At 34.1% G+C, this 16,465-nt stretch overlaps 1 protein-coding gene across 1 annotated transcript in view; it reads right to left on the bottom strand.

Annotated features, from left to right (window-relative positions):
* Positions 1-4,993: 4,993 nt before the first annotated feature.
* Positions 4,994-16,465, bottom strand: part of Cralbp (Cellular retinaldehyde binding protein) — an 84,371-nt gene continuing 72,899 nt past the window's right edge. Inside the window, exons 5-7 of the mRNA XM_072529294.1 lie at positions 14,199-14,392; positions 12,530-12,646; positions 4,994-9,014 (exon numbers count right to left, since the gene is read on the bottom strand). Coding sequence (XP_072385395.1) covers positions 8,760-9,014; positions 12,530-12,646; positions 14,199-14,392 — 566 coding nt within the window. The 3' untranslated portion in view covers positions 4,994-8,759. The remainder of the gene's footprint in view (positions 9,015-12,529; positions 12,647-14,198; positions 14,393-16,465) is intronic.

Here is a 16,465-nt window from a genome sequence, read left to right on the forward strand (position 1 = left end):
AACCGAAAGCGCTCACCTACGAAATAAATGTTTTACACACTTCAGAAATACTTTTCTTTTTAATTCTTTGATATATTTTTTTACCAGCTTCATTTATCATTAATAGTACCATACTGCGCTAGAGATTTTGTTGGGGCCTTTTTCTTCCATTGTCGGGATATAATTATTTTCATCTTTGGATACTCGGTTTTGTTTCTAATAGGGGTTTTCTCTTGGGTTTTTTTTGTGGCAGATGATTGATTTTTTTAAATGTGATATGATCTTGGGGTCCGAATTTTACCACTACTGGCATTAAAAAGAGATACAACAGGAGGCCCAGATCCAACCTTTCTCGAGGACTGATTGACTTGACTGGAAAAGTACTAAGCTGAATATTATCTTTATTTATTTCATACCGGTTACCCCAGATGTCATCTGTTAGCCGTACCATTTCCAGGATTCTGGAACCCTGTACCAGCTTATACGGGTCCAGTGGATGGGGACCATATATACTTCCAAAGTAGTCCCTTCGTTGTTTTCAAAAAGTGTTTGCCGTCTGCGATTCCATGTCTCGCAGTCATGCAAGATACTGTTAACTGTTTCAGGTTCGCCGCTACAGAATCTTCAGTTCAAGTCTCCTTAAAACAGTTCCATTATATGCAGGGGTTCTTTAATTGTCGCGTGTGCAATAAGGAGGCCTGTTATGACTCTGATCTGATTTATGACTACTTCAGCCCTATTAGCATATAACTGTTCAATATAAATCTTGCTATATGTTTGACTGGGTACAATTTCCCACGGCTCGCTATGGACCGAAGTATTTTTTAGCTAATGCTCTTCTGGTAAGTGTATTAGCTCATTTATTGCCATATAATCCCCGATAACCTAAAACCCAATGTTCCGCCAGTCTGTTGAGTCGTGTCGGCATTTCAACATTTAACTAGAATCTACCTTAGGGCTTATAAGAGCCCCCATTGCTACTTGGCTATCTGTGCATATATTGATCCACTTCAGTTCGAAAGCCGTCATGTTAGTTTCTTTTGCACACTGTACGATTGTAACAATCTCCGCCTAAAATGTAGAGGTATATTCTCCTAGCGGAATAGAACTGTTTAAATTTTCACCACTACCGAATATTCCTGCACCTTATCATTTTGCAGTTTTAGACCCTGGGTATATTCCTGTAGTCTTGGTACTTCAGGCTTGTATCTGGGTGCCATATGGTTAGAAATCATATCCATTCGGTATCCCTAGTTTCATTTATTATATTACTATGTTCTTATCTAATCGGTACGTGCTCAGGTTTTTTTGCAGTCTATTATAACTCTTCGACGAAGGTGTCAGATTCAGTAGGGCCTCCATAAGCAAGTCTTTGCAGCTTGCTTAGTTTGAGGATGGCACTTTTTTGCTGCACCGTTGACCACTATATATCACTAATGAGTATGTAGTTGTGGCTTTTACCACCTTGTTATAAATACAATAGAACATGTCTGGTTTTAAAACTCATATTTTTTCATTAATAGGTCTGGCTATCATTAACGTAATTACCGCTCTCTTGATTATCGGATCACAGCTTTGAAGTTATTTTTTTTTTCGTTTGAAAATATATTTTGTTAAAACGACAACGTATTAAATAAACATGTAGGTACAGGCTTTATAAATTTTTATTTTCTTTTCCCTTCTGTAATGGTTTTGCGAGGAATATAAGCAGGGACCGAACCCAAGGCCGAGTTTCTTTTTAATGTGCTTAGAGATGTTCAGTATGATATTGCTTAACGACATTAGACGTACCACGATTTGAAGGTTACAAGTGGTATTATTGCTTTTTTTTTATTAAACCTGTATCGTTATAAACGTTAAATGTTTATTAGTTTTTGTTAGATAATTATTTTATTTTAATTTCCTTCGATTTTATTTATATAGTAACTTGTCTCTTTCATTCTACTATTTTTATTCTAAAAATAGTTAGCGCTCAGCCCTTCGATTAACTTGCTATTTACTAAATATTTTGACATAATTCTAATTTCCATTTTCACTAATTCCTTTATTTAGACCCTATTATGTTCTATGGGATTCTTCTTATGGTGCCTATCCGTTACGGATGTTGGACACTAACATGGCTATTCTGACTTTGTTGACTGCCACCCTGAAAATTCCGGTAGTGGTTAAGTTAAACCATTTTCGCAGGTTATGCAGCCAGAATATTCTTCTTCGTCCTGGACCTCTTTTCCCGTGCACTTTACCTTGAAGTATGGTCCGAAGTAGATCATATCGTTGTTCATTGCGCATTATATGGCCCAGGTATTCTAGTTTGCGACGTTTTATGGTTACGACTAGTTCGCGCTCTTTACCCATTCTATGTAGTACTTCTTCGTTGGTAACTCTGTCTATCCAAGAAATCCTCAACATGCGTCTATAGCACCACATCTCAAATGTTTCTAGTCTCTTCAGTGATGCTTCAGTTAAGGTCCATGACTCCACGCCATATAAAAGAACGGAGAATACGTAACATTTTAGTAAACGAACTTTTATTTCAAATTTTATATCGTGGCTGTTAAAGATTTTTTCATTTTGACGAAAGCTGATCTTGCCTTCTCGATCCTTATCTTAATTTCCGTCGATTGGTCCCACTATTCATTTAAGTTTGCACCCAGATAACAAAAGTTGGTGATTTGTGTTATAGGTTGTTGGTTAACTAGTAATTGACCAGGTGGTATCCTATTTTTGCTTATAACCATGTATTTGGTTTTTTTGATGTTAAAATCAAGCCCAAACCTGCTACTTGTGTCTGCAGACCTTCAAAATTGTCTGCAAAAATGACAGTATAATCAGCGTATCTTATGTTGTTCAATCGTTCTCCGTTTATAAGTATTCCCTCGTCTATGTCCGTTAGTGCTAGGTTCATAATGTGCTCTGAATTTGTATTGAATAATAATGGGGACAATGTATATCCCTGTCGCACACCTCTTTTTATCTTTATGTCGTCTGTTAACTGATCCCCAACTCTAACAGCTGCAGTTTGTTCGTAATAGATATTGTTTATTATACGGCGATCTCTGCTTTCTAGACCAATTGAATTTAATATTTTCATCAGTTCGTCATGTTCCATTATATCGAACGTTTTCTGGTAATAAATAAAACACACATATACATAACAATTTATGTCTCTTCATCTTTGAAAGACAACTTGTATTGCAAAAAGTGCGTCTCGAGTACCCAATGCATCCCTGAAGCCGAATTGTGTGTTTGTTATGTGTTCTTCACACTTTTTATATATTCTTTTATGTATAATTTTTTAAAAAGTTTTCAGGAGATGGCTCATAAGGCTTATTATTCGATAATCTTTACATTTTTTGACATTGGGTTTTTTAGGAATTGTTATAAAAGTTGATCTTGGCCACTGTTGGAATATATTTCCACTTTGGTATATGTTGTTGAAGATCGATGTAAGTCTTTTTATTTCGTCTTTATCCATAATTTTCGAAAATTCTGAGTAGAACACATCTGGTCCTGCAGCTTTTTCTCCTTAATGTTGTTTATAGCAGCTTCTATTTGCTCTTCGAGAATAGGTGGTCCGTCCGGTATCGTCATTTTTATTTTGTGTGATGGTGACACTCCAATCTTCTTCAAATGTTGTCACGTAGTTCCTCCATGTTGTTTTTGTTTCTTCAATATCAACTATTGGATTTCCTTGAGCGCCTGTTAAGTGTCCCGGCCTTTTTGATTTATAGATGCACCATCTATGGGATAGCACGTATATAAATTTCTATGCCTCGATTCACTTCAATAGACAAAGTATATCTGTAAGTTGGCTTCTCTTAATTGTCATGTCACTTGTATTTCAAAATAGAAAGGCAAATTACTGTTTATCTATAAAAAGGCATGCCTCTATTCAAAATTTATTTATATATTAAACCTTTCTCTGGTTCAAGTACATTTTTAGTTGATCATTTTTTTTATATATGTCTTATATAATTTCGTTTTTGACTTTTTATACATATCTAACCTCCAATCCATGAGTTTCTTGTCAGACCATGTGTAGTTAGTATCTTTAATATAATTTAACTTATTTATTTAATAATAGGTAATTGTAGTCATTTTATCCTTGCCAATTTGTTATTTAATATGGTAATTATTTTTAAATTTCATATGGGAAGAAAATATTTTAAAGTCTGCGCAGTTGCTAACGCAAGGTTCATTATTCTAGTTTTTTTGGGCTAATTCAATTTTTGTCCACTTTTTTGGGTGAAGACTTCTAGAAACACATGGTCGACTATTGGAAGTAAAATACTGCAGTAGGTGGTCGCTGCTACGAAAACTCACCACATCCCTGGAGTTTAATACCAATATAAACAACTGGAACTAGCAACCAACAACTACATTCTATAGTATCATTTAAAAATCTTTTATTTAAAGCTGTAGGCAAGATTTGCTCTGTTTTTTAAATTCAATATTAAAACTTCAATTTTATATTTATTTATATACAATAAATATGAATAGTTAATGTCTTGGTTTATTTGTTCCAACCCAAAAAAAAATTCAGATTTACTTTAAAAATAAGACGTTGTCACACCTTTGACACTGAGCTAAACGAGGCCTAACAATTGGGCCTCAAAGAAAGTTTTGAGTTTTATTGTTTTACCTTGGCTCCCAACTTTCGGAGGTAGTTATATTGTTACCCATTCGCACCCACCGTTTCTGATGGGGCGTTCTATGGTTACTAACCATTTTAGGTATTTCTGTTTTTCTTTTTATTTTACCATCTTTGAAATATCTTTTTTTCAACCCCTTTGATTACTATTTTTTACACTCACTTGTTTCCTTTGGGGCTCGTCAGAATCTTATGAATATATTTTCATATATTTGAGAATTTGTGAATATACAAGAATATACATAATATCCTTATCATAATCTATATTTTTCAGATATACCTATTTTACGAACAGTTTATTATACTTTATCAATTAACTACCTATTTATATTAATTTTCTATTTTTAGAAATAAAATAAAATGCTTCTTTTATTTTTTATTGTGATATATACAGTTACAAAAGCTAAAGTCTAAATAAATTAAGATCTTACAATACAAACATAACATTTATTGTTGTTTAGTAAATAAAAGTGTTTGTAGCAAAAGTATACCGACAAAGCAATCAACAAGGTATGAGAAACTTTGCAGTTTTATATTCTTTGTGGGAACAAAATGGGCAAAATAATTTCTAGAAAGTTTTGACCCAACTTATAAAAGTAATTTTAAAATAACAATAAACCTATGTTTTTATATAAATTATGGAAAAAGATACTATATTACTATTTATATATGGGAATAAAGTACTGTGTGATGAATGTAGGGTATTTCTATATAACGGTAAAAAAAAATATACACAAAAAAAATCACTCTAAACTAAGTCTAATAACTAATGTAGGAATGTATCACTAGATTATATTATCAGCTATATAATGAAAATAGGAATAATTATATTTTAATCTACTATTGAGTTGGTACAATATAATTTTTTTGTAAAAAGTGTTTTTTTGGATTTCTAATGCACTAAACCTTTTTTATTCGATTCTATATAACGGGTGGCCGAAAAGTCGCTTTACTGAAAATAGTGTAACTTCCAAAATATTAGAATATATTTATAACTTGATAAAAAAAGTTGCTGAAACCACACACTTACTTCGAAACGTGGCAACAGTGGTAGTTACGAGTGAATGAGATGACTTAATGTAGGTAACACCGCCATTATATATTCATCTAGTATTCATTGTGCAAAGCGCAAGAATTGATTACCAGAAATGAACCGCAAATTCACAACAGATGAATGTGTATTTGCGATGCAGGTATGGTGGTAAAAAAATAGCACTATTATAAGAACAGTATTTGAGAAGGAAATTTCCTAAGACAATGCGTCAACACGGCAGCCCTTATTTAACTTAAACAAGAGATTTGAGAGCGCTGGCAATGTTGCTGATTTACCTTGATATAGTCGTCCACGCATTTCACGTTCAGAAGTAAATCTACAGTTAGTTGCGGAAAGTGTTGTTAAAACTCCTCGTATCAATCAGAAGACGGGCTTTAGAACTGGACATGTTTCCGTCAAGTCTTCAAGACATAAAGGCAACTTTACACGGATCCAGTAACTTGCGCCAGTCGCAATAGCACGACGGCACTGACATAGAAGTAGCATCATGTAAACACGTTTTTGCGCCAGTCCAGCGCTATATCGAATAGAGAGCTGGTCTATTTTTCACGCCAGTAGCCCTCATCCGCGTCACCTCTATTCCCGCGCCAGCGGTTGTAGACACGTATTAACACATAGTTCCAGTCGCTGGAATACCTGTAAAGAGTACAACAAACGACTGACTTCGCCAAATAGGAACTGGCGTGCCAGTGAGATTGACACCAGATACTGGATACGTGTAATCGAGCCTTAATGAGAGAGTTGAAATTAAAATGCTTCAACGCACCACTTCTGTATACTTTACATGAAGATGATTTTGACAAGAGAGTGGAATTTTTAGAATCGTTAGTAATTCAGTCTAAAGTTGAAAATAATTTTTTTTATTGTTAAGAGAGGCGGTGCAAGCATCTGGCAGCAAGATCTGGTAGCAAGATGGAGCACCACCACATTATGGTTTACAAGTAAGAGATTTTTTAAACAAAACATTTGAGGAATAGATCAGACGGCGTGAAACAATAACCGGTCCCTATTGTGGGGCATAATAAAAAATGCAGTATACAAGCGAACGCCAAAACATTAGAAGGATTAAAGGAATACATGGAAGACGAGATCCTTTTATTGCACACACAATTGCAACTTGTAAACAATTTGAACATTGATTCTAATAAATTATATTTTTGAAATTACATTTTGTTTTAAGTTATTTTCGGTAAAGTGACTGTATATGACACCGCCATAATGACAGATAGTCTAGAATGCCTTCAAACCCTGATAAACGCTGTAAACAACGAATACACTGAAAAGGGCTTAACAGTCAACGCAAAGAAAACAAAATGGATAGTAGTCAGAAAAATTAATATCGAATATCCTGGAAAGAGTGAAACACTTTGGATATCTGGAAATTGATAGCTGGAATAGCTGTATTGACTGCAGGATTGAAAGTGACTAAGAAATTTCGACCAGAATAGAACTTACACGAAAATTTTTTGTGCAGTAGAAGTCTGTCATTGGCCACACGTCTAAAAGTATTTACGTCCTAAGTTTGTTCCGCTTTTTTCTATGTATGTGAAACCTATACAACAAAAATAAAAAATCTTAACAAATTAGAAGTGTTTGAGTTGTGGTGTTAACGTGGCATGCTCAGAATCCCGTGGACAGCACATGTATGTAACGAACATGTGCTAGAAACCATGTACAAAGAACGAGCATTGATCAACATCATTAAAATGAGAAATATTCAATACTTCGCTCATATAATGAGAGGACATAAATATCGCTTACTCCGGTTGATCATTCAGGGCAAAATCGATGAAAAACGCTGGATCGGAAGAAAACAACTGTCCTTGTTGCGTTATATTAGAGAAACATTTCATCAGCCTCTTAATACGACGATAGCCAACGCTTAAAAAAAGCACGGCAAACAAAGAAGAAGATGGTATTTTTGCCAAGGAAATCCTTTCGGATTGTTCCGGCGTCAATTAGATCTTTAACTCTTTTTCACATTAGCCCAGGGGACCGACAACTTTACGTGCCCTCGGAAGTACGGTGACGGCTAGTTACATTTTTGGAAATAAAAATGTTGCAGGAAATTCAATTCGTGTGTTCTGGCTTATAATGCCAATATCTTGACTGCTGAGCTCCGGTTGCCACGGCTGTTATAAAGCAGGTAAGTAAGAAATATAAAAATGAACGGAATACATATTTGTTATAAACATTATATTAAGAAAAGGACTGTGTAAAAATGTAAAAGATTGAATAACAATTAATTATAACTAAAATCAAATTACACAAATACCTGTAAGAACAATTAGCATGCCCCGTGATTCACAGTATTAAACGAATAAAAAGAGCTCCAAAAAAAACGTCAATAACAGTTTCACTCGGAATGAAGCATTAATATTGATGTGATAATGAATAAAACATAGACACATTACTAACTCCAAAGTTAAATCGGTGGACTTTTATCGTTATAGTTCAGTTCAATCTGTTATAGATTGTGTAAGATAAGTATTTATAATGTAGTCAATTAATACTATAAATGGTGTAAAATGGACTGATTGAATTTCATATGAAAGTATAACTAGACCAGTACGTTTTGCCAAGCCCATATCTAGTATAAAAATATTATTTGATGTATGTCTCCTAAATATTATTTGATGAAGGAAATATTCCGTGTGGTTTCTTAGTGCAAATATAATTAAAAGAAAAAGAGAAAATGCTTTAGTGTGACTAATCCTTAAAGCAAATGCCACAAAACTAAGTACATAAAATATCTAAAATGTTGGATAGAGTTGCAATAGATGTATCTAGAATGGTAAATTAAAATGGTCAAAAATTGTAAAAGTAACAGTTTTAAATAAATAGGATCACATTTTCTAGCTATACTATTACAAAAATAGAGTAAAAGGTATATAATAAAACTAGAACAGAATAATATCAATAAAACAAAGCAACTTCTACAAGATCGCTATGCTAAACTAGATTTAAATTATAGGTACTATGATATTAAGTACTTGAATCACTATCAAATCTACAGTTTAAAACTTTGGTAACTTATACAATAATTAACACAAAAAATTTTAAAACAACTATTATCTAATCTACTTGCAATTGTCTAAAACTACCAGCTAAACTTCCAGTTTCGTCTATCGATGGTGGTTTTCTTCTTCTAATAATACCTCTATCACTGAGAAGATTCATCTCATCGTAGCTAAGAAGACGTTTCCTTTTTGCTTCCAATTCTTGCTTCCAGAGCCTTATCATTTCTTTCTCGGGCATATCCCCTCCAAGTTCGGCTGGCAGGCAGTGCTTGCTCACTTTTTTATGAAGTTGTTCTAAAGACGAATGGATCTAAAAATAATGTAATTATAATTTTATTTTGAATAAAGTTAAGTTCGAAAAGTGGTCTATGTTTATAATTTATCTAATAGGTTTTTAACTCGAAATAAGGAAAAATCTCAATTAAACTATGTATCTAGCAGCACAAAAAAATAAAAAAATAATAACGATACTAATTAATAAGAAAAGACAGGAAACATAAGTTGCTATTATCGTAAACCAATATTTAGGTACGAAATTTTATGAGTAACTAAGGTTTATAAGTTAATTATGTGCGTAATACATTACAGATAAAGCTTCCGGTGACATATGACAAGAAAAATGGTTAAGTAATCTTCTTCTGGTGATCGTACTTAATTTGGGAGTAGCGAACTCCTCTCGTTAAAGCGTACAATACGGGAAATGCTACGAACTTTATATAGTAAAGAAAACGCAAGAATAATAGAGAGCAAGGTTAATAAACATTGGAATAACTATTGGCAAAATATCCAATATTGAATAACAGACTAATTGCTGTAGTCGTTATCTTTATCACTTGTTAGGAAAGAGATTTTTATACTATGAGAGATACAACAAACCAGCATATCTATGTTTCGTGGACCTTAAGAAGGCATTTGACCGGGTCAAATTAAAAGACGTTATCCACTTATTGTACGCAAGAGAGATACCTCTAATAATCAAAACAATCGAAAATATCTACCAAAACAACCCAATGAAAGTAAAAGTAGAAGAAGAACTAACCGACTCTATTGAAGCTGGCAATGGCTTAAGACATGGAGACTCCCTGAGTCCTCTATTGTTCAACCTGATTATGGATGAAATAATAAAAACAGTAAGAACTAAAAAAGGATACCAAATGGGAGAAAAACAACTTAAAATATTCTGCTATGCAGACGACGCAATACTACTCTCTCAAAGTAAAGATCATTTACAACGTATGCTGCACCAATTTAATATAACCGCCACAAAATTTAACTTGTTAATTTCACCAAAAAAGACAAAATGCATGGTTACAGCAGCAAATTTACTAAGATGTAAATTGAAGCTGGAAGGTCAGATAATAGAACAAGTGATGGAGTTTAAATATCTAGGCATCACATTATCCAGCTACGGAAAGCTCGAAACTGAAGTGGAAGATCAAGTGAATAGAGCAAACAGAGCCGCAGGCTGCCTAAATGAAACAATATGGAGAAATAAAAATATGGGGAAAGAAACGAAAGGCAGAATTTACAAAACAGTCATCAGACCAATAATGACATAGGCGGCAGAAACAAGACCTGACACAGAGAGGACAAAAAGGATGTTAGAAATAGCAGAGATGAAAACACTTAGAAAAATTGATGGTAAGACACTATGGGACAGAGCTAGAAGTACAGATATACGACGTAGATGCAAGGTGGAAAACATCAAGAACTGGGTAAGAAATAGAAGAGTAGAATGGAACGATTATATAAGCCGAATAACAACAAATAGAGTAGTAAAGACGGCAAGAGACGGTTCCCCAATAGGAAGACGATCAGTAGAAAGACCACGAAAACGATGGAACGACAACTTACTGGAGGCACTTGAAAAACAGACAGAGTCATGTCTATATAAAAAGAAGAAGAAGTTGAAGAGCGTAACACTATTTATTTTCATCATCATCATTCTGGCTTTACAACCCTGCGTGGGTCTTAGCCTTCTCAAGAATTTCTCTCCAGTCATCTCTATCTATTGCCTACCTCCGCCAAGCACGTATTTCCATATATCTTCATGGATATTTTCAAAAAACCTTATTTTGGGTGGTCCTCTTTTTCTTTGACGAATGGGTCTATCAAGGAGCGTTTTTCCTTGACTCCTTTCCCTAACATTCATGAATATGTGCTCACACCAGCAACCCTTTTATCAGTATAAAAATTATTATTCTTTTCACCTAAATTGGATTTCCACCTCAAATTTGAATCCTTAACAAATTAATTCTTATTACCAAGAGCAACGTCCTTTGCAAACTGGTCTCCTCAGTCCTCTATAACTGTTTTCACTCCAATATTCGTTTACACAAACTGAATGCAAGTATGTCTCATCTTTAAAAACAATCGTTTGGGTTTCCCTACGAAATTGTTTAATTTTTTAGAGATAATTTAGTACTAACTTGCGTATACTGTGCCTTTCTGTTAAGACGTGACTACAATTTTGGGTTTTTTCCAACTGCATTCTATATTATAAATCTCTTTTCGGAGAGTTATTCTGCTTCCATTGTAATTCATTTCTTCTACAACTTTTGGTTTGGATAATATCTGTTTTATTTTTTAGATGGAAAAAAGAACTTATTTTGAGTTACCATTTTTTATTCCTCAGCCTACTTTCATTATTCTTTGACCTGCTTTTAAGCTCACATCTGCAATTAATATTTAATTTTTGATTTGCTGAAGTTTGACCATATTTTTTTATTTAAAATAAAAATGACATTTATTGCTTCTATAAGGTAAAAATGTTTTTCAATACAATATAGTAAATTATAAATTTACCAATATTACATGTATATTTATGTTTTATATTGATGTATTATGTTTAATTTAAGGGCCTGCGTAGCGCAAGCGGTAGGATGCTAGCCTCGCAAGCCGGTGGTCCGGAGTTCGAATCCCACCGCCGGCAAGAACATCTAGACATTTTAAAAATGTCTATAGGCCCCAGGTCGACTCAGCCTGAATAAAAATGAGTACCTTGGGTAAAACCAGGGGTAATAATAGACGGTTGAAGCGTAGCACTGGCCATGTTACCTTCCTTGTATACCGTAGGCCCTAGATATAGCAGACTACCCTGCTATACTCCCAAAGCCGCGACAGCGGTATAAAACGGGAGACTATCATTATGTTTAATTTATTATTAAATGAATTTCCCGTTATAACTGAGTAGAGTAGATTTCCCACAGTCTATTGAACTTTTTTCAGATTCACTATACTCCATTTAATTTGAAGATAAACACGAGGTAACCAATTTCAGACACGTGATCGGAGGGTGTGTCGTGTCCTCGTAGCTTGTCATTGGTTAGCACTTAATTTCTAATTAATGACAAGCTGTGACAACATGACGCACCCAACGATCACTTGTCTGAAACGGTTTACATCGAGCTTATCTTGAAATTGGATGAAGTATAGAAGCCTATATAAAATAGGTTCTTCTATGGTAAAGTTCAACACAATAAAAATAATTGCTCGTTCTTGGGATCCTAAATATTTATTTTTCACTGAACTTTCCACTTTCATTTAAAAATGTACTCAGTTGCTTCAATAAAATATAGATAGTCAATTTAACGTCAGGAGCTAGATCTCTTTCGCTTGACGGTCAGACGAAAAATGGTGAAATATGTAATAATATAAAATTTGGTCAACTCACAACAAGGCACTTTTCGCTTGTTGTACTGTACAATAATATCTCTTAATATCTATGCTTGTTGATTTGATAACTTTCTTTCTTCTCCATCTCTTATGTATTTTTAAATATCGGTTACATTGATACATTAATATTTAAAACTAACAAATACTTACATTGACTCTACTTTTCAGCTTCTCACTGGCAATGGATAACATAAATTCATAAACGAATTTTATGTATGGAGGAAAATTAATTATATTGATCTCTTTATGTCGCATCGGCATTGATTGCTAAAAAACAAACTGTTAGATAATAGCTATAAGAAAAAAAATTATATATATATATATATATATATATATATATATATATATATATATATATATATCTATATATTCCTGCAGTTGGCTGTATGCCATGAATCATAAAAACTTTTATTTAAAAAATCCTTTCTAAAATGTATGTACATTCTAAAATACCCTTTCGGGTCACAGAACGTTTTCGAAGTAATACGTCCATCATCAGTGCAGTTTTGATGTATACATGAGGGAAGCCACCAAATATGAGGGTATAAACCCTTTAAATAATGTTAACTTTGTTAATTAATACATATTTAAATATAAGGTTGAATGCTCGAATAAATGAACTTTGATCAGATAAAAGGCATATATCGAGCACAGTTTAATTTAATCTTGCCCAAGTACTTTCGATCCCTAGATCATCTTCAGGGGCATTTCGTCAATTGTGGCCTATCCGGCAAGAACAAGATGTCATAAACATATAAATGTACATTACACTACTTACTTGTAGTGTAGTGTAATGTACATTTATATGTTTATGACATCTTGTTCTTGCCGGATATGCCACAATTGACGAAATGCCCCTGAAGATGATCGAGGGATCGAAAGTACTTGGGCAAGATTAAATTAAACTGTGCTCGATGTATGCCTTTTATCTGATCAAAGTTAATACATATTTGTTGTTAAATTTAAATTATTTAGTTTTAAACACATAATACATGCGGCACAAAACAGAGAAACCTATCGTTTGATGGTCGCCAACCTTCGGTAGAAGACGGCACATAAAGAAGAAGAAGTTTTAAACAGATTTACACCATGGCAACACAAGACTTCCAGGCGTTGCCAACCCAAGAGGAGGTATCTCTATGCTTCTTTGAGAGTTGTTACAAAAAATCTTGTACTCAGTGGACATATATGCGTAGGAACAAGATCCATAGACCAGGTAATGGCCTGTAAATAAGTAGGTCACGAGATTAGCATAGGAAAAGATAACCACAGTTGAGCTTTTCCGTCGTATAAGACTGACTTGCGCAGCCTTCGGCAAGTTGAACCACATTGTCAAGTCGTCCGAAAATACTTCACTTCCTCTGGACTATCTAAATTAGTAGTTTTATGAAATGTAAATATATATATATATATATATATATATATATATATATATATATATATATATATATATATATATATATATATATATATATATACCCGGTATTTAGGCGGCACACGCCCTTCCGGTAGGGATCTATGGAGGAGTATCACCAAGCCACAAGCCCTTATCTCTTGCCGTACTGCTCCACCATAGGCCGATCAGATACCAGCATATTCTAGACTAAGCCGCAGATTAATTTAGAATTTTAAACTGCTGCGTTAGCCTTTTTGTTTTCTGTACACCGAGCTGGGGATTGAACTGACATCTCTCGCAGTGAAGCGAAGGAGAAGCCAGTCGCCCAGCCCGCTTGGCTATCCGATCGACAAATGTAAATATTGTGTCTGAATTATACAAGGGTACATTTGAACGAATATAAATGTTTCAGTAAACACTTACCTCGCCCCACCTGATCATGATTGCAAAATCGGTAGCAGTAAACAAAGGAATATAGTTTAAACTAGCCTTTTCCAAATTTCCTACGTGTTTAACTCCCAGTATCTGATTCTCTTCGTCGTCCGTTAGGGTTTCGTAGGTAATGGCAAACACCTTGGCAAGATCGGCTCCGTTAAATTTCTGAAGATTAAATTTTGCTAAAAATGAAAAGTACTTTCAATAAAATTCATCAACATATATTTAACAAATATTCACAAATTTATGTCAAATAACAGAGAAGAACTTAAAATATCCCACATTATACCAGTCAATTAAAGGCTCTGACTTGCGCGTTAAGACTGGTTTGGGATTGCAGATTATCCTTAAAAAATTAAGGAATGAAATCTAAAAAGATTTGAGGTCCAAATGACATCAATAGTATAATTATAGTAATAATCTAATTAAAAATTATGATTTAGAAATTATTGTTGAAGTATTTAATAGCATTTAAAATTCTGGGATAATACCTAAAGATTTGGTTAATAATAATAACAGTAATCATCAATCACATATATTAAAAATGTTCTTAAAATCATCATTCATTGTAAAATATATATAAAAAATTAGAAGCCGAAATCTGACAAACACAATTTGGGTTTACAAACATATTAGAACGAGAGAGGTCTTTTCTGGTTTCAATGTTTTAATACAATCATGTCAAAATATAAATCAAGACGTATGTTGATTTTCTGAATTGCAATAAAGCCTTTGATACAGTAAAACATGAACAGTTGATGTAATTCATCATCATAAGTGGCTCGATAATCAGTTGTGGATCTTGGCCTGTCGATTCCTGGCAACTTCCCTCCATCTTCTAACCCCTAGAATCTGTAGGTCTTCTTCCACATCATCAATCCATCTCATTCGTGGTCGTCCTCTGCTTCTTGTGCCCTCTGGGGGATAAAGGGGTAGAATGCAAAAACATGGAGTTGAATCCAGTTTACTACAATTAGCCTCTTCTACTCAAATCCGACTCTCACCTTCATGCTGGTATCCCCTGTAAACCGAGCAACCCAACTGGAGATCCGGTATCCAACCCGGGTGGAAAGTTGGGTCGGGAACTGACGAGAGCGGGTGAAATGGCCCTCCGAAAAGGGGGTTTGGCGTTGGGTTAACTACCCAACCCTATAAAAAACCTTTTGTTATGAGAGCTACAAAGAAGTTGATGTAATTACTCAGAAATAAAAACATTCACACAAGAGATATCTGAATAATATGATTCTTATTACGAACAAGAAGCTAGGAAAGATATAAATAATTCCGGATCAGCTAAATTAAGGAGAAAATCGCTGTTAGGCAGCTGGGTGATGTCTGTTTAATAGAAATAATTAACCAAGCCGTTGAGAATAAAAAACTAGAATAAACATTAACAATCAAAACATTTCTAATATTCAATATGTAGATAATATTACCTTATTGCAGAGAAAATAGAGAAATATTAAGATTATCAGCTAAAATAATAGAAAAAAGTAAAGAATATAATACATAAACAAACAAACAATGCACAAGCAAACTAGAGGCATTCACAATAGAACCAGAATACGAATAAACATGAAAATACTGTGCGCACTGGCGCACAGTTTATGAATTTTTTGTGACTGTGTCTGTCGTAATATAGAATAATGCTTTCGTCGATACTTATATAATTACCAGGTGTAATCTGCTTAAAAATCGAGTTGAGGAAATCAAATAATGGTCGAACTTTGTACAGAGAATCTGTATATACAATTGCATCGGATACTAATGAGCATTTAAGGTCTGGCTCTCGTGACCAGTACAACCTTCAATATGGTAGTGGATGATATCCTGACAAAAGCATTACTCCTGCAAAAGTTAGAATGTCATATTCGGAAGTTTAAAATTGTGATTTAGCTTTTGTGCGGCATATATGTTGGTTTCTGTCACAATATGTGTAAGTAGCGGTCTTGAGAAATTGGCAATAAAAGCATCAAATGGGCATTTTAAATGTTGACGCAAGAAATCTTCGGCCTCCTCTTTCTAAGTGCCTTCTCTATTGAGGTTGGCGATTAATATGGCAAATTTCTCTCTATTCTGGGCTTGATGAATTAATTCATTTCCTTTTGTGTGGGTCCAATCTCTAATGTTTCGTAGCCAAGATTTTTTCTTTCGTCCTATGCCCCTTTTATCTTCAATCTTGCCTTCTAATATTACCTGGAGCTGCTCAAATTCCCTTCGGCATTTGGTAGAAATTCTTTTTCTTTTTCACCAAT

This window comes from Diabrotica undecimpunctata, chromosome 4 (assembly GCF_040954645.1).
Source record: "Diabrotica undecimpunctata isolate CICGRU chromosome 4, icDiaUnde3, whole genome shotgun sequence".
NCBI lineage: Eukaryota > Metazoa > Arthropoda > Insecta > Coleoptera > Chrysomelidae > Diabrotica > Diabrotica undecimpunctata.